At 52.0% G+C, this 20249-nt stretch overlaps 3 protein-coding genes across 5 annotated transcripts in view; 2 read left to right on the forward strand and 1 right to left on the reverse strand.

The window, feature by feature from the left end:
• Window positions 1–10772, forward strand: part of Mllt6 (MLLT6, PHD finger containing) — a 24739-nt gene extending 13967 nt beyond the window's left edge. For 2 of the 3 annotated variants that reach the window (XM_029569437.1, XM_008845267.3), the window contains exons 11-20: window positions 300–481; window positions 646–754; window positions 1877–1943; window positions 2072–2217; window positions 2543–2740; window positions 2830–2918; window positions 3983–4332; window positions 4763–4853; window positions 6156–6512; window positions 7197–10772. In XM_029569437.1, coding sequence (XP_029425297.1) covers window positions 300–481; window positions 646–754; window positions 1877–1943; window positions 2072–2217; window positions 2543–2740; window positions 2830–2918; window positions 3983–4332; window positions 4763–4853; window positions 6156–6512; window positions 7197–7238 — 1631 coding nt within the window. In that variant the 3' untranslated portion in view covers window positions 7239–10772. The remainder of the gene's footprint in view (window positions 1–299; window positions 482–645; window positions 755–1876; window positions 1944–2071; window positions 2218–2542; window positions 2741–2829; window positions 2919–3982; window positions 4333–4762; window positions 4854–6155; window positions 6513–7196) is intronic. The other variant, XM_029569438.1, reaches the window with a different exon arrangement.
• A 480-nt stretch (window positions 10773–11252) lies between these two features.
• Cisd3 (CDGSH iron sulfur domain 3) lies at window positions 11253–14582 on the forward strand. Its single transcript, XM_008845269.3, has 3 exons — window positions 11253–11629; window positions 12063–12182; window positions 14195–14582. Exons 1-3 carry the CDS (start codon window positions 11519–11521, stop codon window positions 14372–14374), a joined length of 411 nt encoding a protein of 136 aa, XP_008843491.1. The 5' UTR covers window positions 11253–11518; the 3' UTR covers window positions 14375–14582.
• Window positions 14583–14797: 215 nt separating this feature from the next.
• The window catches only part of Pcgf2 (polycomb group ring finger 2), a 10568-nt gene continuing 5116 nt past the window's right edge, over window positions 14798–20249 (reverse strand). The window contains exons 2-10 of the mRNA XM_008845270.3: window positions 19768–19919; window positions 18916–19012; window positions 18639–18694; window positions 18505–18555; window positions 18127–18235; window positions 17924–17978; window positions 17738–17833; window positions 16856–16936; window positions 14798–16319 (exon numbers count right to left, since the gene is read on the reverse strand). Of these exons, the coding sequence (XP_008843492.1) occupies window positions 15951–16319; window positions 16856–16936; window positions 17738–17833; window positions 17924–17978; window positions 18127–18235; window positions 18505–18555; window positions 18639–18694; window positions 18916–19012; window positions 19768–19879 (1026 nt within the window). The 5' untranslated portion in view covers window positions 19880–19919 and the 3' untranslated portion in view covers window positions 14798–15950. The remainder of the gene's footprint in view (window positions 16320–16855; window positions 16937–17737; window positions 17834–17923; window positions 17979–18126; window positions 18236–18504; window positions 18556–18638; window positions 18695–18915; window positions 19013–19767; window positions 19920–20249) is intronic.

Consider the following 20249-nt stretch of genomic DNA (forward strand, 5'->3'; position numbering starts at 1 on the left):
AATGCGGTTGGGTAGAAATTGCTCCAAAGGACAGAGAGAAAAAGAAGGTGACCATTACCTCTTAAGACAGTCCCTCAGATGTCTTCTGCAGGAAGAGGTTAGGGTAGACTTCAGTGAGACAGAGTTCTGGAAGGAGAATAAGAAAAACTGAGAAATTCCCCCACTGAGGCAGGGAAGTGTAGTAGACTGTGTATGATCAGAGCTATAGGCATGTCATGTTCCCTGAAAAGGGGCTGCCTCAGCAGCTGTGTGGGATGGAGGGAGACCTTAGGCTCCCCTCTGTGTCTTTGTGTCTTTAGGCATCTACACCAGTAATAAAGATCCCATCTCCCATGGTGGAGGGATGCTACGGGCTGTATGCAGCACCCCACTCTCTTCCAGCTTGCTGGGGCCACCAGGGACCTCAGCTTTGCCCCGCCTCAGCCGTTCCCCATTCACCAGCACCCTCCCTTCCTCCTCTGCTTCCATTTCCACCACTCAGGTGAGGCCTTGCTCCTGGTTCCTCCTTTCCTGGGCATGTGGGGGACAGAACTTCTCCATCTCTGGTACTCTCTTGTTAGTTCGTCTTGTTGCCCACCACCCCAGCACAGTTATGTGTTAGATCCAAGAAATAAGCCCTAGGCTAGATTCTGTTCCTTGCCACAGGTGTTTTCTCTGGCTGGCTCTACCTTCAGCCTTCCTTCTTCCAACATCTTTGGAACCCCCATGGGCACCGTGAACCCCCTCCTCACCCAAGCTGAGAGCAGTCACACAGGTATGCAAGCACCTGACCCTGTTTCCCCCTTTCTTCCCAATGGCCTGAAGGATGTGATGCCAGAAAGGCTAGGAGTCCTCTCCCTCTGGCTGATACCTACTCTACCAAAACTAACTTACTTCACATACTATAAAGTAGGGAACACTTTCACATGAAAACCCAGTGTAGGGGGCAGGCATGGCAGTTACTGCTCCATCCCAGAGAACAGAAGTGATTTGCTCAAGGCAGTAGGTAGGGAGTGGCAAAGCTAGATCAAACCCTTTTTGATGCCAGCCCGACACTCTTACCACCCTTCCCTCTTCGTGTGCACTTGTGGTCAGCTGTCACAGAGGTTGTGCCAGCTGGGCATCCTGGTCTCCTGGTATTTACAAGTTAAAGGGATGGTTGCCCCGGCTCCCCCTACCTTCTCCCTGGAGTCAGCTCACCTCTGGAGAGCTGAGTGGTGCCAAGACACCACCTATCAGTGTAGGGGGTGGGCCTTAGCTACAGACTGCCAGTTCAGGTGAGCCTTCTTAAAGAAGCCACATTTGACTCTAGTTCCAAGATCCGGTAGGGTAGAATGAGTATATTTTCTATAACACAGAGCAGGTTCTGTGGCCCAACAGTTTTGCCATCTGACTTGAGAGTCTATGAATATAAAAAGTTATACAAAGCAAATTATGTTAATACAATGATTAAGGGCTTGCTGTATGCAGCTAAACCCTCCAGCCCAACACTTCACATTTATGACCTTATTTTAATCCTAGTAACAATCACTGCAGGGAAGCTGGTTACCAGCCCAAGGTCACATAGCAAGTTAATACCAGGTTCAGTCAATCCAGGTTTGTCATGACCTCAAATTTCTTTAACTGAGGTTCCCAAGAAAGAAATTAGGTAGAGGATCTGGAAATAGGCAGGCAACAGAAGCCCTTGAGAAAGTGGAAGAGAGCTTCCCAAAGGATGGGGATTCCAAGCTACAGCTCCCAGCTCCTTACCAGCATGAGTTGCCAATCTAGGATTGGGGGATCCTGAGGAAGAGGGTATGTGCTGAGGTCCCAGGACCAGCACCCACTTCCTGGGGAGGACCCTGAAGTAGATGATCCTCCACTCCCACTGATCCCTGTCCTCCCTTCTCCTTCCAAGAGCCAGACCTGGAGGACTGCAGTTTCCGGTGTCATGGGACCTCCCCTCAGGAGAGTCTGTCTTCCATGTGAGGGAGGGGGGTGCCTTCTGTGGGGGAGAGGCGGGCAAGGGACATGATGGGGACCCCTCGGGGGTGAGGGAAGCCTAGAATTAGAGCATTAGGTGAGCCCGAGCCTATCTCTCCTCTGGCCTTAGGTCTCCTATCAGTAGCCTCCCTGCGCTCTTTGACCAGACAACACCTGCACCCTGTGGGGGTGGCCAGTTAGACCCTGCAGCCCCAGGAACAACTAACATGGAGCAACTGCTGGAGAAACAGGGCAATGGCGAGGCCGGCGTCAACAGTGAGGAGGGTGGCACAGGGCTGGGAGACCTAACTTAGCCACCCCTTCTCAGGGCCTCAAACCTCTTTACTGGCGTTGTCACTGACCCTAGGGCTCACCTTTAACCTTGCCTAAGTGGTGCTCAGGCCCCTCATTCTGTACCTTGCCTTTGGCCTTGGCCTCCTGGCACACACTTCACCAATGCCAGGGTTGCACCCATTCCTCCTGATCTCCATGGAACATCAGGGTCCTCCTATGGAGCAGCTTCTCATTTCCTCTCAGACTCCACCCCTCCCCTCTGGCCCCACCCTGGTACTGCCCTGACCTCAGGCTCCTCTCTCCCTAGTTGTGGAGATGCTCAAGGCGCTGCATGCACTGCAGAAGGAAAACCAGCGGCTACAGGAGCAGATCCTAAGCCTGACAGCCAAGAAGGAGCGACTACAGATCCTCAATGTGCAGCTCTCTGTGCCCTTCCCTGCCCTGCCTGCTGCTCTGCCTGCCACAAATGGCCCTATCCCAGGGCCCTATGGTTTGCCTCCTCAAGGTGAGGGGATTCTGCCCAGCTTGGGATAGGGAGTTCCTGCCTGATGGCTTGAACTGGCTCCACTGAAGCCCCCGACTTCTCTCTTCCAGCCGGCAGCAGCGACTCCTTGAGCACCAGCAAGAGCCCTCCGGGGAAGAACAGCCTTGGCCTGGACAACTCCCTGTCCACGTCTTCCGAGGTGGGCACTGTAAGGAGGGGGACAGGAAGGGGAACTCGGAGAGTCAAGGTTTTTCTGTTTCAGTCACTACCCAGCAGCTGTTGGAGGCTGGCCAGTAAAGGGATTGGCTCAACGATTGATCCTCTCATTCATTATTTTTAATAAGTAATATATACAAGGTGCCTACTTAATTCAGGGCACTGACTAAGCAGTCAGTGAACGAAACAGACCCAGGCTTCCTGAAGATAGGCTAAGTTCAAGAAAACAACAAATAAAGGAGAAATACAAAGATGAACTCAAGGGCTGTAGAAGAATGGGGAAGGCCTTCTTGGGGAAGGCGTGTTGAGAAGTATTTGTGAAGGGTTTATTACAGTGCCTCACACAAACTAATCCCTGTGTAATTGGTGGCTGTTGGAATAGCAGTTGCTATTGTTATGTTGTGGTTATTGGAATCAAACTGGGTGCTTGTTTTTTCTCTGCCACTTATTAACTGTGTGATTTGGGGCTGTCATAATCACAAAAATAACACTAGTTGCAAGCTTGCTTTAAAACTGTTAAAAGACTGGTTTCTTTAGCCAGTCTTCACAGTGACCTTGTAGAATGGATATTACTATCCCTCCCAGTTTATGAGTACATAAACTAAGACAGAGGGTGAACTCAAGGCATTGATTTATGAGCATGGGATTTGAACCTGAACCTCTCACTTCCGCTCTGCAGCTCTTGGCTGCAGAGTTCCTTAACCTGGCAGTCAATGGCTTTACTCATAACGTGGGAATAACAGGGTAGTACGAATCAAGCAGTAGTATAAATCTAGTTCCCTGGAAGGTCATGGCCATTACCATTGTTTTGTTATTAAACCAGGGTGACAAAGGGTGCTGGGCCCCAGGAAGTGGTCAGTAAACATCTGTGAATACTATTTGGATCCTTACCCTTCATCCCTGGGTCTTGCTGCTTCTCCAGGGTGTCTGGGGGCTTGGGTTGGGAGGCTATGCTCTGTGAGAATGCTTGTGGGTACTGGGCTGGGGGCCAGAAAAGTCATGTTGGCCCTCTGCCCTCTGACCTGTCCCTTCCCCCTCCCTTCCCAGGACCCACACTCAGGCTGTCCGAGCCGCAGCAGCTCATCGCTGTCCTTCCATAGCACGCCCCCACCGCTGCCCCTGCTCCAGCAGAGCCCTGCCACTTTGCCCTTGGCCCTGCCTGGGGCCCCTGCCCCAGTCCCGCCCCAGCCGCAGAATGGGTTGGGGCGGGCACCTGGGGCAACGGGTCTGGGGGCCATGCCCATGGCTGAGGGGCTGTTGGGTGGGCTGGCAGGCAGTGGGGGCCTGCCCCTCAATGGGCTTCTGGGAGGGTTGAATGGGGCTGCTGCTCCCAACCCTGCGGGCTTGAGCCAGGCTGGCGGGGCCCCCACACTGCAGCTGCCAAGTTGTCTCAACAGGTGAGGGAGAGCTCAGCCCTGGGAAGGGAATGGGAGGCTGGCTCTGGGAGGGATACTCCCCCAAACACCCCTAGTACCCCTAAAGGAAAAACATGCCCTCTAGCTCTACTGTAAACCCTACAGGGTTTATAGTCCTGGCCATATCTTAACCTGTAGGGACTCCCCAGACTGTTAGCCCTGAGTGCATCTGGATGGGAGTAGTTCAGGGGACAAGTCTTAGCTTTCTCTACTATAGGTCTTCCTTCTGCACAGGTCTTCCATCTTACTTGGGTCCCTCCCACTTCACCCTTGAGCCCAGTTCACTAACATGGTACCTCCCTGCTCCTCTCTTTCCTCACCTGGGTCTGAGGGAGTCTGGGAGCTTATGGGTGTGGGGTGCACCTCTCCTTCTCTGCACCACTCCATGGTCTGTGTGTTGTCCCTGCCCCAGCCTGACCGAGCAGCAGAGACACCTCCTTCAGCAGCAAGAACAGCAGCTTCAGCAGCTCCAGCAGCTTCTTGCCTCCTCACAGCTGACCCCGGTGAGTGGCTCCCTCCCTTGCCATCCCCTGCCAGCTCTACCCAAAGAACCCACCTCTGAAGATGCAGCCATGGTATTGGGAAGGGCTGCATGCTGGTGGGATTGAACCTGCAGGATTTGTGAGCAGTAAGAAAACAAGACTGTTTTTACAGTTTCCTGGGCATTAGGAGAGGGTACTGTGAGGCACATAGCCCAGTGATTAGTCTGGTGAGTGGCAGGTCCAGTAACTGAGCTTTTCAGTCCCTGAACCAGGGGCTTTTAGAGAAATTCCAGGGTCTCAGTGGAGGTTATCCAAGCAGGTGAAACCCTTTTTCCAGCTGTTTTGGGGTCTGTCTCATGTGTTGGGCTCTGCTAAGATTTTCTTTAGAAAAAAAGGAGTTTTAGGCCACTCAGAGCTACAGAGTGAAAGTCTTACACATGCATACATACGTAGACACTACACTGGAAAAAAGGATGGATGGCATGATAACCGCAGGTAAAGGCTCTTGCCGCCAAGCCCAATGACCTGAATTTGATCCCTGGGACCCATACGGTAGGGGAGACTCAACAACTGGTTATTTTAGGGACTGTATAGAAATAAAAATAGTAGCAAAATTTCTTAAGGTAAACTATGTATACCTAGCTAGCCTGGAACTCACTATGTAGAACAGGCTGGCCTGGAACTCACAGAGATCTGCCTGACTGCTTCCCAAGTGCTGGGATTAAAGGCCTATACTACCAGACTCAGTTAATATGGTTTTTGAGACACTGAGAATGTTTTTTTCCTATTCAAATGAAAATAAATGCCTCTTAAATGTAAAGAAAAAAATTGAAAAAATTGAGTGTGGTGGCTCATGCCTATAATCCCAACACTTGGGAGAGAGAAACCATCAAGGCCTGAACTACGGAGACGCTGCGCTGTCTCAAAAACTAATTTTTTTTTTTTTTAAATCTTCTTGCAAACCAATTTTTGGAGAAAAGAAAAAAAAACTTGGAAATTACTGTCCTAGCTTAGTGCTTTTCAACTTGAGGTCATAGCATCCCTGGGCCATTTGTACATATCTTAGGGACTAAAAACCTGATTCAGTGGGCAGAGTCAGAGATGTTTACTCTGGTCTGAGGAACCCTGTTGACAGTGTATATTTATTTTCTTGTTCAGATGGGGAGACTGAGGCCCAGATTGGGAAGATAGGCAGAACCTTGACCATCTCCTTATCTTGGGCCTCATGGGTCCAGTGTAAAGGGCCCAAGCCTGGCAGTGCAGGCAGCCTTCAGGAAGGACAGCGGGGGCCTACAGTCCATGAGCTATCTGTCCTCCTTGCAGGAGCACCAGACCATGGTCTACCAGATGATCCAGCAGATCCAGCAGAAACGGGAGCTGCAGCGGCTACAGATGGCTGGGGGCTCCCAGCTGCCTATGGCCAGCCTCCTGGCTGGAAGCTCCACCCCACTGCTGTCTGCGGGCACCCCTGGCCTGCTGCCCACAGCATCGGCCCCACCCCTGCTGCCCGCTGGAGCCCTGGTGGCCCCCTCACTTGGCAACAACACAAGTCTCATGGCTGCAGCAGCTGCAGCTGCAGCAGTAGCAGCAGCAGGGGGACCACCAGTCCTGACTGCCCAGACCAACCCCTTTCTCAGCCTGCCAGGGGCGGATGCCAGCGGGAATGGTCCCAAAGGAGGGGTAAGTGAGGGGTCTGGGGCCTTTCTGTCTGCCTTCTAAGGGACAGGCAGAGGAGGATGGGCACAAGAACATCTACAGCTGGAGGCAGCAATCCATGGGTCAGTCAGGCACCCTGCTCAGACACCAGGACCTCAGCTCCTATGGGGGTGCCCTTCAGAGGCACAAAAACCCACTGTGAGCCAGTGCCAGTAATAAAAGGGCCAGTTAGAAAACAGCCTTCATGGCCAGGAGATAGCTTACTGGTAAAGGTGCTTACTGTCAAGCTCAGTCACCTAGGTTTGATCCCAGTAACTCAGAGTATGAGAAAACTGACTCCAGAAAATGTTCCTCTGACCATCACACACACAATAAATAAATGAATGTAATTAAAAATTGTTTAAAAGAAAACTTTTTTAGTTGGAAGGACCAATTTAAAAGACGATTTCCTTTCTGAGCACACCAGTTTAAAATAGACAACCTTCTGACCAATGCAGAAGGAAAGGCCCTCCTTTGGAGGGCAAGTCTGTACCCAGGAAGCCAGCTTTGGCTGGCACTTCCCACCTCAACACACTGACCTGAGCAGAGGCTTAGCTCTCTCTTCTAAACCTACAAGAAACTTTTCTCCCTACCCCCCTCATGGAACTGTTCTTAACTGGCCATTAGGGCCAGATGCCTCAAATTCAAAGCTTCCCTTCCTCTTTCTAGACTGCTGACAAAGGAGCCTCAGCTAGCCAGGAAAAAGGCTAAATCTACCCTGCCTCTGCTGACCCCTACATGGCTTGAGGGGCCTTGCCTGGAGTGGGCACCTGGGCCCAGACACTGGAGAGCTAGGTCCAGAGCCTGTGCTGATCCCCAAGGAGTATGTGCGGGGAGCCCCAGGTTCTGAGAACAAAGACTGGAGGGGAGCTCTTCTACCTGGCTCATTCCCTAGCTGTGCCAGCTGCTTCAGGAGAGAGTCCAGGGAAGGACAGGCTCCAAGCATGTCTAGGAGCCCTCCTTAGCAGATGTCTAGGGGCCCCTAAGAAAGCAAAGTGGGCCATGGCATAAAAAGTGGAGGGTTGGTTGGACTTAACACATAAAACGGATCAGCACTTGAATGGGGAGAGTGGAGGGTGGGCCCTGGGCCTGACCCTGTATGGAAATCCTTTATGGATAAAGGGCTGGCCCCACTTGACCTTCAGTTTCTTCCCAACCTGGGCAGAAGGCAGAAGGAATCCCTTTGTTTCTCATAATCCCTCCCTGCCAAGGGTCACAAGCTGAGCTTGTAGAAGCCCATAGATGTGGGGTGCTGAGGAAGGGCAGGATAGCACCTCTTGGGGCCCCATGATGGGGCTGAGGTGGAGTTCCTCGCTGTCCTTGGCACCCTGTCCCTTTTTGCACTATTGGCTTGAGGAGTGCCGAGGGTGGGGAGAAGGAGCTGCCTGACTCCACAGAGCGTGAATGTGTATGCGTGTGTCTGTTTGCCTGTCTGTCTCTTCCTCTGGACCTGGGGCAGTCAAGGGCAGGGATAGAGCAGTAGTCAACACCAGAATAGGAGCACCTAGCTCTTGTATCCTCTATCCTCCTCTCCCTCACCAGCTCTGGTCCCTTTCCAGGGCATGAATGGCTAACTTTTTAAAAACCAGAACAATACTCTAGTATTGGAGAGTACCTGGGAGCTGGGGGCTTTGAATCAGGGTAATATCCTGCCTTCCCTCCCCTGAATCCCACTCCTTCTCAGGGCCTCCTCCTTGAGAGGTAGTTTGGTCCTTCTTCCCTGGCACAGGGGATGAGGGGAGAGACGAGGGGGTAAAGTGCCACTGCTTTCAGCAGAAGTCTCCCTCTGGAAGTATCTAGTCTGCCTCTTGTATTCCACTCCTTTGTAAGCTAATAACTGTCCTCTTGCCTACCAGCTATTTTCTGAGGTGTAATGGGTGGCAGAGTCTGTTTGCCCAGGGCCCTTGTGAAAAAGGCTGAGTGGGTCATGGGAGCACAGCAGTGGAGGCCTGTGTCCCTATCAGTTGCACTGGCCAGGACTGAGGGTCAGTCCCAGCTTTCCCTGATGCTCATGTCTGTGGGTCTCTTTGCATGTGTGCATTTTGGTGTGTTTCTGTTTGGGTTTTTGTTGTCATTGGGGTTTTTGTTTTGTTTTGTTTTTTGTTTTTTTTTAAATAAAGAAAAGATGTGTATATTTTTGGCAATGACAGAAACGTAGTGCAGATATATTTTTGCCTGTGCTGCTCAACTGTTTTTTTTTCTGATATGGAAAATAATATTAATATTCCCATTGACAAGACTTTGTAAGATGTCAGGGAGCTGGTTGATGGGCAGGGTGGGTTGGGACCCTCCAGAGGCAAACTCTTAAGCACTTGGAAGGGCTTTTGGAGGCAGTTGTGATGACCTCAGAAATACTGTCAGAAAGACATGCTAGAACTCAGCATTTTATTCTTCTTCATCTGTTAACCTGTTTAACTCCCTGCCCCCAAGCTACTGAAAAACAAAATAACCTTCAGATTCTTAGAAGACTTGCTCATCCACACCCACGCCCTTGCCTCCTGGCTGCCCACTGAGAGCCAAGTAGTTCCTGTTCTGATGTTTTGGGAAGGCCATCTGTGGCATGCTGTGTAGAGTAGGAACCATTCAGTGCACTGGAACAGATGATATGCAGCACAGTTCTGCCCTCCCCAGCCCTAGTCACTTGGATTCCAGAGCTCTGGTCTCCTGCTTTCTCAAGCCCCCTTTCCTCCTTTAGGTTAAATTTGGTAAGAACTTTGGGCCATGTATGGATTGGTGCTGCTCCTTGTACTAGGACAGGAGGGAAGATGTGACACTTACTGTACAGCAGCATCATCATAGGAACAGCTCTAACCATCCTTGGGAGAAAGGATACCAGGATACTGGAGGGTAGTCATAATGACCTCAGACCTTTCTAGGCCTTTCTAGCCTCAGTCCATTTTTTGAGACGGAGTTTGGTGCAGGGTAAGAAGGGGTGCAGATTTGAGATTCTCAGTCTGGGGGAAGGGAAGGATGTGGTTTGCAGAGCGGAAATAAGAGTCTGAGAATGCATGAGTGGAGCTTAGTGTCACCACCCTCTGTGAGGATGCATGCTGAGCCTGTACCGCTAAGGGGTCAACCCTGGTGGGTGTCAGAGCTCTAAGGGATCTGTTTTTAGGGATCATTGGAGTTGTCTCTTAGCTTCACAGGTGACAGCTATAAGCCAAGGAGGGACAGGTACTCACTGACAGAGCTGTGATGAGCTTTAGTATCTGGCCTTCTGGGTCATCCATATCCCACTGTGTGGCCTCTTAGAAGCAGCTGGTGGGTTGGCTGACTGTCCCTGTGTGTGTGATGTGTGTGGTCATGTGTGAATGTAGGGCTGTGCCCATGGTGGGAAGGTGTCTATGTAGCACTGACTGTCTTAGCTCTGAGCTGACGAATCCTCTCCATAGACAATGACACTTTAAGGGTTGCCTTTTAAACAATGAGTTGTATCCCCTGCCCTGGACCCCCAGCTTGTGGGTTTCCCCCTCAGGCTTCTGGGTCTACTGCTACCCCTGATCTTGAGGCTGGTGACCTTTTCCTTTTTCCTGTGTTGAGACCTAGGGAGTAACCACCCTAGATGCATAGGAAGGGCCTAGACAAATGAGGGGCACCCCAAGAAGGGGTAACATTCATATTTCCCTTTTCCCAAACTGGAAATGCTGACAGGTTTTCAAAGACAGACTTCCTGCCAGCTTCCAGGATCATCCTTGGAGTACGATGGGCCAGAGGGAGTAGCAGGCAGGCAGCTGACTTCCAGGTCTCCAGTGCAGTTTATTTTCCTGGGGAGAGGTGCCTAGTGGGGTGGTGATAACTTCAACTGGGAACTTGGAGGAAGATAGGGCCAGGCATTCCCTCTAGCACTACAACCTGGATTTACAAGTGTGTCTGACTCCCGACCATTTTGTCTTGATCTACTGAAGAGTTAGGAACTGAGGAGTGCCCATTTCTCCTGTTTTCACTTTTTCCAGCCCAATTTGGGACTGGACACCCAGACCCTGGCTCCCTCCTTTCCATCCCAGCCTGTTTCCATGTAGCAGACCCTTCCTAGGGGAGCAGGGAGGGGAAGCCACAGATTGCAAACCCAGGGGCTCTTTTTTCATTCTTTCAGAAACCTTTATATCCTCAGCCCAAAAGGCAATGTTCCCCTGTCACCTCCAAGCCTGGAATTGTGCATAACCTGGGTCTTGTATCTTTGTATAACGGATGTTATTTGTACGAAGGGCAGTTCGTAAACAGCACTTGTTCTTTTAATAAAAGAATGTTTTACTAAAAAAAGGAAATCCAAAGAGACCCCGCTTTGTCTGGCTTTATTGGAGAAAGATGGGCTGTCAACTGTGGGGGCCTTGGGGAGATGGCCTGGGTGTGCTCTGCGACACTAATTTCAGTACTCGAAAGAGTCCAAACCGGAACTCCTGGTGCAGGTGAAGAAGGGGACCCCTAGCCCTGCGACTCAGCGGACCGGCCTTGCCTGCACTTGAACCAACTGGCTGGGTGGTCTGTCCCCATGCTGCCTTGGACAGTGCGAGGGAAGAGGGCACTGGCGCATCATCCGCGGACACGTACCATCCAAGGGGGCGCCGGTGGGGGGCTGCGCACCCCAGGGCAGCCGCGGCACTTGCCGGGCCTCCACACCGACCCCGCTCGAGCCCACTCGCGCGCGCTCCGGGCGCGCAAGCGCGCAGCTGGGCGGTATCCGGGCTGGGGGCGGGGCGATCCTGACGCAGAGACGCGCTGGGCGTGGGGACCAGCCTCTGCAGCGGCCCTGCGCAGAGCCTTGATGAGCGAGCGTCCCCTCCGCTGCGGTGACCCCCAGCGACTCGGCCCCGCCTCCGCCGGACAGGCCCGCTCTTCCGCGCGTCCCTCGTGGCCCTTTTGTGTTGCAGTCTTCATCACTGAGTACCTAGAGGGTGCCAAGACCTGCCCGGGAAGGCCTCTTACCTGGTGACCCTTCTAATCCTCTTGTCTCTCCCAGGCCGCCTTGGCTAGTGGTCTTTTTTCCTTCCCAGATGGGCTTCCGGCGGGTGCCCTTCACTGATTTTATTTTCCTGTTTCCAAACCACGTCTGCCTGCCTTCCTCGCCGAAGGTATGCCAGAGGCGGGGCATCTCCTCCTGGCTGGTGAGTACCCCTAGTATCCTCGCCTCAAGAGGGGGGCATCTCCTCCCAATTCCTCAGATTCCAAGGGCTGAGACCACAGACTGGGACAGGCCTAGGGAAGGTTGTGTGGAGCAGAGGTCACAGGGCAAAGAGCCAAGCTTCTGGGCTGAGCTGGAGACAGTTTGCCTAAACCAAACCCCAGGATTTCAAGGAAGTGGTTGGACTCTGCAAATTGAGGGCTTGCATGGCCTTGAAACCTCTTCCCTGTCTGGAAGTCAGCGTCCCTAAAGTGTCCTAGGGAGTAGAAATGTACTTGGGTGGTATCACCTGAGACTCTCGTAGAAGAAGCCTGTCACACACTTAGGCAAGCAGGAAACTGGGAGTAAAACCCCAAGCAGAAAAGTGCTTCCAGGTTTTGGGATGACCCTGAGCCCCTCATCTTCCTTGGCCATAGGCTCGATGGTTTGCCAAAGGCCCAGCCAAGTCAGTGGTGGCCCTGAAAACGCCCATCAAGGTGGACCTGGTGGCTGGGAAAACCTACAGGTGGTGTGTGTGTGGCCACAGCAAGAAGCAGGTAAGATTCCTGTTGCTTTTCCATAGATAATGACACACACCGCTATCCCCTCCACACCCCCTCTCACTTGGCTCAGCATGGTCTATCCTGGGAACTCTCCATCCATGTTCCTCTTTTTTTCTGTATATACCTGAGATATAAGAGGGGGCTTAAGAACAAAAGCCTAACAAACAGATCAGGGCCACCAAGTGTGGCTATGTATGGGCTAGCTTGTCTGCGTGGTTAGCTCTTGCTATAGTGTTGTGCTGGCTGGGGTGCGGTATCCTCTTTTAGTCCCTTGTATATTCCTGGGCTCCAGCTCCAAGGCAGCAAGGACCTACCTGTCTTTCCCTCTCCTTCCAGGAAACATCTAGGCTGATGTTCCAGACCCCACCATTGGGAAAATACCACCCAGTCTTCCCCAGGCCTCTTCCCATCCTCCCCTTTCACCTTACATGTGATTTTTTTACTGGTTACCTGCCACTTTCTGCCTGCTCATGACATCTCCCTGCCCCGTCTCCCTGCTTTCAGCAAGAACCTTGCCTATAGTCTTAGCCTGCCCTTTCCTTATAGAGCAGAGCCCAGAAATGTACCTCCATGACATGTGGGTGGTATCAGCAACCCAGGGCCCAAGGCTCTAACCTTTGAGCAGATATTCTGGAGGGTGGGGCAGTTCCAAGGGCATGCCAGCCAGATCACTGTGGTCCATATGGGTGGGTAGGTATATATGCTCTTGCCCCATGCCCTTTATGGCAGGCTGCTGGGTTTTACCAGTACACTCAACTCCTTCAGTTCCTCCAGCTCCACCCACAAGTGACAAGACCTATCCCCTCTTTGGGTCTCAGTCTCCATCACCCAGTCTCTGCTTAAACTCTTCCTTGGAGGAACATGGGGCATACATTAATACTTCTATTCCAGGAAGGCAATTTGTTGCGGGCATCCCCTCTCTATGATGTACTGGTTTCCTGGAACCAAACAGAACTGATCCCGCCATGGGAACCCTTTACCACTCTGAGAACTCGAAGCATGTGAATTTCATGGTTCATGGGGACTTGGCCATTAAAAAACAAAACAAGCCGGGCATGGTGGCGCACGCCTTTAATCCCAACACTCCAGAGGCAGAGGCAGGCAGATCTCTGAGTTGAAGGCCAGCCTGGTCTCCATAGTGAATCCAGGACAGCTGGGGCTACAGGGAGACCGTCTCACAAAGACCAAAAACACAAAACAAAACAAAAACAAAACAAAGCTGAGGTAGAGACGTGGCTCAATTGGTAGCATGTTTATCTGCACAAAGCCCAGAGTTCTATCCCCAGTAACACATAAAGAGAGTGTGGTAAGATACATCTGGGAAGGTAGAGGTAGGAGGATCAGGAATTCAAGGTCATCCTCAGCTACAGAGCCAGTTCACAGCCAGCCTGGATTACATGAGACCCTGTGTAAAAAACAAAAAATGGACTAGCAAGATGGCTCAGTGGACAAATGCCCTTGCCACAAACTCTGAAGACCTGAGTTTGATCCATGGTAGTAGGAGAACCAACTCCCAAGTTCTGTGACCTTTTTGCGTGCATGTGCACACAATAAATAAATGTAACAATAAAGCTGGGTCTGGGTGTGGTGGCACATGGTTTTAATCCAGTATTCAGGAGGCAGAGGCAGGAGGATCTCTGTGAGTTAGAGGCTGGCCTGGTCTACATACCAAGTTTCAGACCATTCAGAGCTACAGCAAGGCCAACAACAACAAAAACCTCCAACCTTGTTTGTATTAATATTGGCCCTACCTGAGGTCCAGTTCCACTTGCAAAACTGGGTCCCCTACAGACAAACATTGAAAACACTTGTAATACTATCCGAGTATTACATACTATTCAAGTAACCAGTGACCATTCCCTTACCATAGCCCTACTCTTATGACCTCCACATTGCAAGGGTGAGGGAATGACTGAGCCTGAGACTTGACCTCCCCACCCCACTGCTCAGGAGACCTACCCATCAGTAAGTGGGGACAGGTCTGACTTCTTTTTCTCTCCCACCAGCCCTTCTGTGATGGCTCCCACTTCTTCCAACGCACTGGCTTATCTCCACTCAAGTTCAAAGCCCAAGAGACTCGCACAGTGGCCTTATGTACCTGCAAGGCCACCCAGCGGCCCCCTTACTGCGATGGTGCCCACAAGAGTGAGAAGGTTCAGAAGGCAGAACTGGGCTCCCCACTCTGAGGGGTGGCGATGGCTCCAGGTTCCTGGTAGGCTTCTTTTGTGGAGAAGGCAAAGGTGCTGAGCCCAGGAAGGGAGCATCCTGGCATCACAGCTACTTGTTTAGCAGTTGTTCCCAGGAACCAGTGCACTCCAGTCAGGCAGCTGGGAGCAGGTCCCTGGGTCAGCACCTGCTAGTACAGGTGGCATTAAACAATGATGCTCACCCAGAGCTATGTTCCTGTGGTCATTGGCAAGGTGCACACTGTCTCCTGCTAGAGTTTGGCCTGTGAAGGCAGAGGGCATGTGGCGGGCCACAGAGGGGCAGTTCAGATCCATCTGATTGGATCCCTGTGCCAGGCTGTGTCCAGGGACAAAGGGCATGGTAAGGTTGGGGAGCACCTCACCTAACCCCCTCCCTTTGCCCCCAAAGAACCACAGGCTCAAGAGAGTATGCAGCATTTATTACAAAGCCAAGAGATACAAATGACCCAGGGCAGGATATGGTCACACAACCTTAGACTCAGGACAAGGTGCAAGCAGACCCATGGGAGCTCAACCCTACATACCTGGGCCAAGAGCCTCGGCATCCTCAATTTCCCCAGATCTATGTACATTTGAGGAAAACCAGATGGCCAAGGTCTGCCGCTCAAGGGTGGTCTACTACCCTCTCAGATCGAGTCCGGGTCAGCTTACACTTTGTTTTCTTGTGCTTCTAGATGCCTCTGTTCTATCCTGGCTCGGCCTCAGCTGGGGGTGGGGAAGTGGACTGGAGGGCTGTTGGGACTTTGGCAAAACTTGGGTCTGTGCTTGTCTAAAGTTAGTCACCTCTCCACTCCAGGCCCCCAGTGAGTTTTACCTCCAGTCATTGCTTCACAATGCCAGGGTCACACATGGACTTTGCAGGGCTGGGGCCTCCTATGGCCTCAATCATCTCTTCCACAAGGTAAACAATGCAAAAGCCAAATAAGAAAAAAGGGGACAGGGCAGGGAGGCAGAACTATATATTCTTTGCACAAAGTTTCCACTGTCCAAGGAGGTGAGGGAGATGCCTTCTCCACAGCCTCAGAGCCAGGGGACAAACTGCACTTGTAAAAGGCACTATCTTAGCAATTCTCTGAACATTCAATGATGGGGGGCCTTGGACAGGGGCAGGGAACAGCCAAGATGGATAGACAAATGGTGGATTCCATATCCAGTCAGCTAGGACTAGGAGCCCCAATATCCCCTCTACCTTGGGAAGCAGAGGGAACACTGATTAGGGCTTTACTGCCTCCAGTGACCTCAAGACCACCAGGTACCCCCCAAAAGAGCAGAGCAAATTACACAAGACCTCTCCAAGACATGAACACCCCCACACATACATACACACACACATACAGTTTGTTTCCTGTGGCATTTAAATTAATCTGATTGGTTCATAGAAAATAAGTATGTATATTTGGTTTTTCCTATGTACATATATATAGAGAGATTTATTTATAAAACCCACTTCCCACCCCTAAGATGGGAGGAACTGGGTAAAGTCAAACAGATGGAAAAAGGGGCCCAGAAAATGTGGGGACATAGAGGTGGCTGCAAAGGGTCCCCTTTCCTCAAGTTAAGGGGGGCAAGGAGCTCCGTTAACAGTCATCTTGCGCCCCCTGCTGGTGGAGGATGGCGTCTGCAGGCAGTTCGAGGAGCCCCCATTAGTTGTGTTGGTCCCACTGGTGGTTGAAGTCGGAGTTGGGGAGGTGGGGTGGGTGGCTGGGGGACCATGGGAGCTGGGAGACCCATGGGAGGGGGTCGCAGGGCTGGGCAGGGAGGAGGAGGTGGCTGGCAGGGTAGCAGGGCTGGGAGCCTTGTCGCTGATTGACTCACACTCTGATGCCCCACTGGTGTTGGTGCCCTCGGAGGGAGTGGGCACTGTGGGCAGGGTGAGCCTCTTGCAGGCTGGCTGGACACGGTACTTAAGGGGAAGAGGCCCATTCTGTGGCGAGAGGGAAGAAGCCAGAGGCAGGGAAGGGAGGGTGTCAGCAGAAAGGCACACCAGGGCCCACTCATCCCTACACCCCACCAGGGCCCAACAGGAGCAAAGGGAAGGTGTGAGCCTTGAAGAAAGACCCTGAAGAGTGAAGACAAAGCCAGTCAGATACAGGGACACCAACCCAGTGAAGCAAGAGTAAAAGCGAACTAGAGAAGATTTAAAAAAGAAAGATGATAGAATGTAGAAGGTACCAGACTCCACAGGAGCCACTCCTACTGCTGACCCCAAGCTGGGTGCTAATGGCCAGGGGAGGCCAAGTAAGGGGGACCCCCTTGAGCTCAAGGCCAGCCTAGACTTTATACCAAGTTCTAGGCCAGCTAGGGGGAAGACCCTATCTCAAAACAAAACAGTTGGTCTAGAGCCGACCTGCATGGATATGCCATAAGGATGGCTCATGTCACACTGTGGCCACTGACCAATGCTAGGCCCTATAGGGCCTCTCTTCCCTGTGGCTATTCCCACCCTGCCCATAGGCTCACCCTCCGCCAGGGGTAGATGTAGGCGATGTCCATGAGGGTGTAATATTCCTTCAGGGGCTCATCCTCATAGAGAACCTCCACCTGGAGGAAAGGAAGGATACTGTGAGGCCTGGCCAGCTGCAGGCTCCTTCCCAGGCCAGTAGTCTTGGGGGTTGGAGGTGGGTGATATCAAAGGTGAACTTCAGGAGGTTTTGCAGGTCTTTCACTGTGAGTGTAACTTCCCTTCCAGAATTGTCCCAATGTAATACCCAGACAACAGATGGGAAGGAATGCCAGCGCCTGCCAGCTGTCAGAGGGTCCTCTTCTCTCTGTAAGTCTCCTAGAATGTCAGCAAGGCCAAGGGGACCTGCTTGACCAAGGCTCTTGCCTGTGCCCTCAAGGGAACCACAAAGAGATCTTAGACATTCCTGCATCCGACTTAACCAGTGAATGCAAGAGTTTACTATCTTTACCCCAAGTGTGGGCTGAATAAGGCCTTCAAAGGAGCAGCACCTAAGAGCTGGCCAAACTGTACCACAGACTGCATGTTTACCAGCCCTCCAGGGGATCCTGTGCTCCTATGGGTTTATGGAACTGTGTCCCAGAGCTCTTGGGCCTTCTCACAGATGCTGACCCTAGTGAAGGCCCACCATTTGGGGCAGACACACCTCTTCCAGTTCTGTGTACTAGGTGAGCAAGCATGCATCCCTGATCTCAAGCACTCTGCACACTGATTTCAAGTTTTGCCCAAATCTTTTTTGAGTTAGGCTACCCTTTTCATAGAGCCAGTTACATAACTATGTCACCCTGGGTAGCCCCCATACAGGCCTGAGCAATGGCTGGGGTGCCTACCAACAGACACATCCACAGACCCTCACTGTCTGAGAAGGCTCAGGTACTCGCCTTGTATTTGCTGGGCACATCCATCTTGTTTCGGAGGAACTTGGCAAGGTGCATGACGGTCATGGCTGCCGGGCATCGCAGGAAGCGCACCCCTGTCTGCTGGGGGAGAGGCCCCCATGAGGGGGTCCACCCCAGGCCACTCTCTCCCAGCCCATAGCTTACTCCTGGGCAGACCCCAGCACTCACCTTCTCCTTGTCCCCATCCCCATTCTCCATCAGGCCCTTCTTCTCCTCCCGGTCCCTGGAGGAGAGAGAAAGAAACCAGAGACTCTGAGGCAGGCTGGATCCCCAAATGCACATGTCTTGTGGGGTCTTGGGTGATGGGCCAAGGTGGGAAAGTGGGTGACCTGGGCTAGGAGCCCAAAGGGCTGGGCCCTTGTTAGACTTGCCTGACTCCTTCGTAGAATTCAATGGAGAGGCTGACAATCTCATCATCGCCCAGAGCCCCTTTCTCCTGCTCTAGGACCTCGCCACGGTCCTCGTTGGAACCATTGGGGACTGCAAAAGGAGATAGCTCAAGAGGAGTTGGCCAAAGATGGGGCAAGAAACTGAGGACCCAGGGGTAAGGGATGAGTAGCTAAGAGGGTAAGCCCTGCCCACTCTGGGCAGCACTCTCCAGCAAGGAGAAGGCAGGCCTAGTAGAGGTGGGAGGGTCAGTGGGAGCTGCAGCTTAGCACAGTCAGTCCTCACACCTGAGGCAGCCCAAGGCACTCACATAGTCCCAGGCCCCAGAGCATGCTCATGGGTGTGAGTGTGAACATACTCACCCTCTGTCAGGGGGTATGCTGCATAGAAGTCCCGACGCCGTTTCATCTCATCTACAGAAAGGAAGGCAGACATGAGAGGGAAACAACTTGGAAAAGGGGAAATGGTGGCAGGACAACACAGTGACTCAAGATACCTTTAAACAGCCCAGGTACCAACTTGTAGACAATGTCCTGAAGGGTTTTGTCGGATCTGGGAAAGAATGTACAGGAGTATGTTAGCAGTTGCAGCATCCTCATCTCCCCAGCCGGGGATCCCCTTTGCACCCCTTTTTCAGACCCCACACCTAGGCATGCATATCCTTGCTCTGATTACAGTCCATCTAGTATTTCTTAGCCCATGCCAAAATAGAAGCCACTGGGAGGCAGGGTTAAGGGACAGAGGGAACAGCCCCAGAGCAGTGCCAGGCCCACCTGATGCTCAACAGCGGTCGGGTTTTATGGACCTGCACATCACACATGGGGCAGTATTTGTTGGTCTCCAGGTAGCGCACAATGCAGGTTTTGCAGACTTTGGGGTGTGGATAGAAAGAAGACAATCAGAGCCCCTTCCCACCCCAGGCCTCTTCTCACATTTGGGCTTCCCCTCTACTGTGGCCCAGCAGTTCAGGACTCCACAGGCCCCAACATGGCAATGTGCCTTTTACATACCCCACCACTACTTCTTGTCCATCCTTGGGGAAAGATGGGCCCCGTCTGTGAGATACGGTGGTGTCCTGACCAACATATAAAGTGGACCAAGACCCAGGCCCCTCTGGGCAAGCCTGGTAAGACATCTCACCAGCCCTGGATCTCTTGCAACCAACCCAACAGCACAAATAAGTGATCCCTGAATCTTTTTAAAAGTATTTTATTTATTATTTTTATTTTATGTGTATGTTTGCCTGAATATATGTAAGTGCATCATGTATGCAGTGCCCACAGAAGCCAGAAAAAGGAGTTACAGATAGTTGTTAACCACCATGTGGGTGCTGGGAATCGAACCCAGGTCTTTTGGAAGAACAACAACTGTTCTTAACCACTAAACCATCTCTCCAGCTCCCAACGCCTGGCTCTTGAGGGGCCATACTTCAGCCAGAGATTCCAAAGCGAGCTGAGATTTCAGATGTTGTCCCTGGAATGAACTTCTGGGCCCAGGAGCACCCCCAACCTTATCTCTCCCTGGCAGTCCCTCAGTGACCCAGGGTCTGCTCTGCAGAGCAGTCGGGGTTGTTTCACCTTCCCAGGCAATACCCCTCCACCTGGACACCTCTGTGCCCAACTCACAAGAATGCAAGCACTCCACGATAGTAGTAGCATCAATGAAGTAGCCCCCACAGAGGGCACACATGAGGTGAGGGTTCAGCTCTGTGATTTTAATCCGTGTAGTCCGATGCATGATGCCGGGGTCAGGACTGGGGAGACTGGAACACGCCACCCTGGGAAATTTACGTGAAATCAGAACCCCAGCCACCCTCAGCCCCTTCTTCACATGGCCTCTGTCAACTCTCCTGAGCCCAAAGCCTTTCTTTGTCGCAGAGGTGGGACTGGGTGCATGCATGAGGCTAGTTGCATCTACTCCTGAGTGTTCACTGGATGTAAAAGGCTCAAGAGACTCATGTGATCTTGAGAAAAAGGTTGTGTATCATCTCGGTAGCAGTAGGAAAGATCACAGTGCTACCCAACTCTTACTGATGTGGGAAGGCAGGAAAATGGATGATAGAAGCATTTTTATTTTATTTTTTAAATAGTTATTTTGTTTGTTTGTT

Source organism: Nannospalax galili, unplaced genomic scaffold, assembly GCF_000622305.1.
Source record: "Nannospalax galili isolate Female #2095 unplaced genomic scaffold, S.galili_v1.0 scaffold1382, whole genome shotgun sequence".
NCBI classification, from domain to species: Eukaryota; Metazoa; Chordata; class Mammalia; order Rodentia; family Spalacidae; genus Nannospalax; species Nannospalax galili.

Bases quoted from the DNA above. Each gene is read 5' to 3' on its own strand.
- Cisd3 (XM_008845269.3), top strand. From the start codon at position 11,519: ATGGGCTTCCGGCGGGTGCCCTTCACTGATTTTATTTTCCTGTTTCCA. The intron at 11,630-12,062 runs GTGAGTACCCCT...CCTTGGCCATAG, and splicing joins GGGGCATCTCCTCCTGGCTG to GCTCGATGGTTTGCCAAAGG. The intron at 12,183-14,194 runs GTAAGATTCCTG...CTCTCCCACCAG, and splicing joins GTGGCCACAGCAAGAAGCAG to CCCTTCTGTGATGGCTCCCA.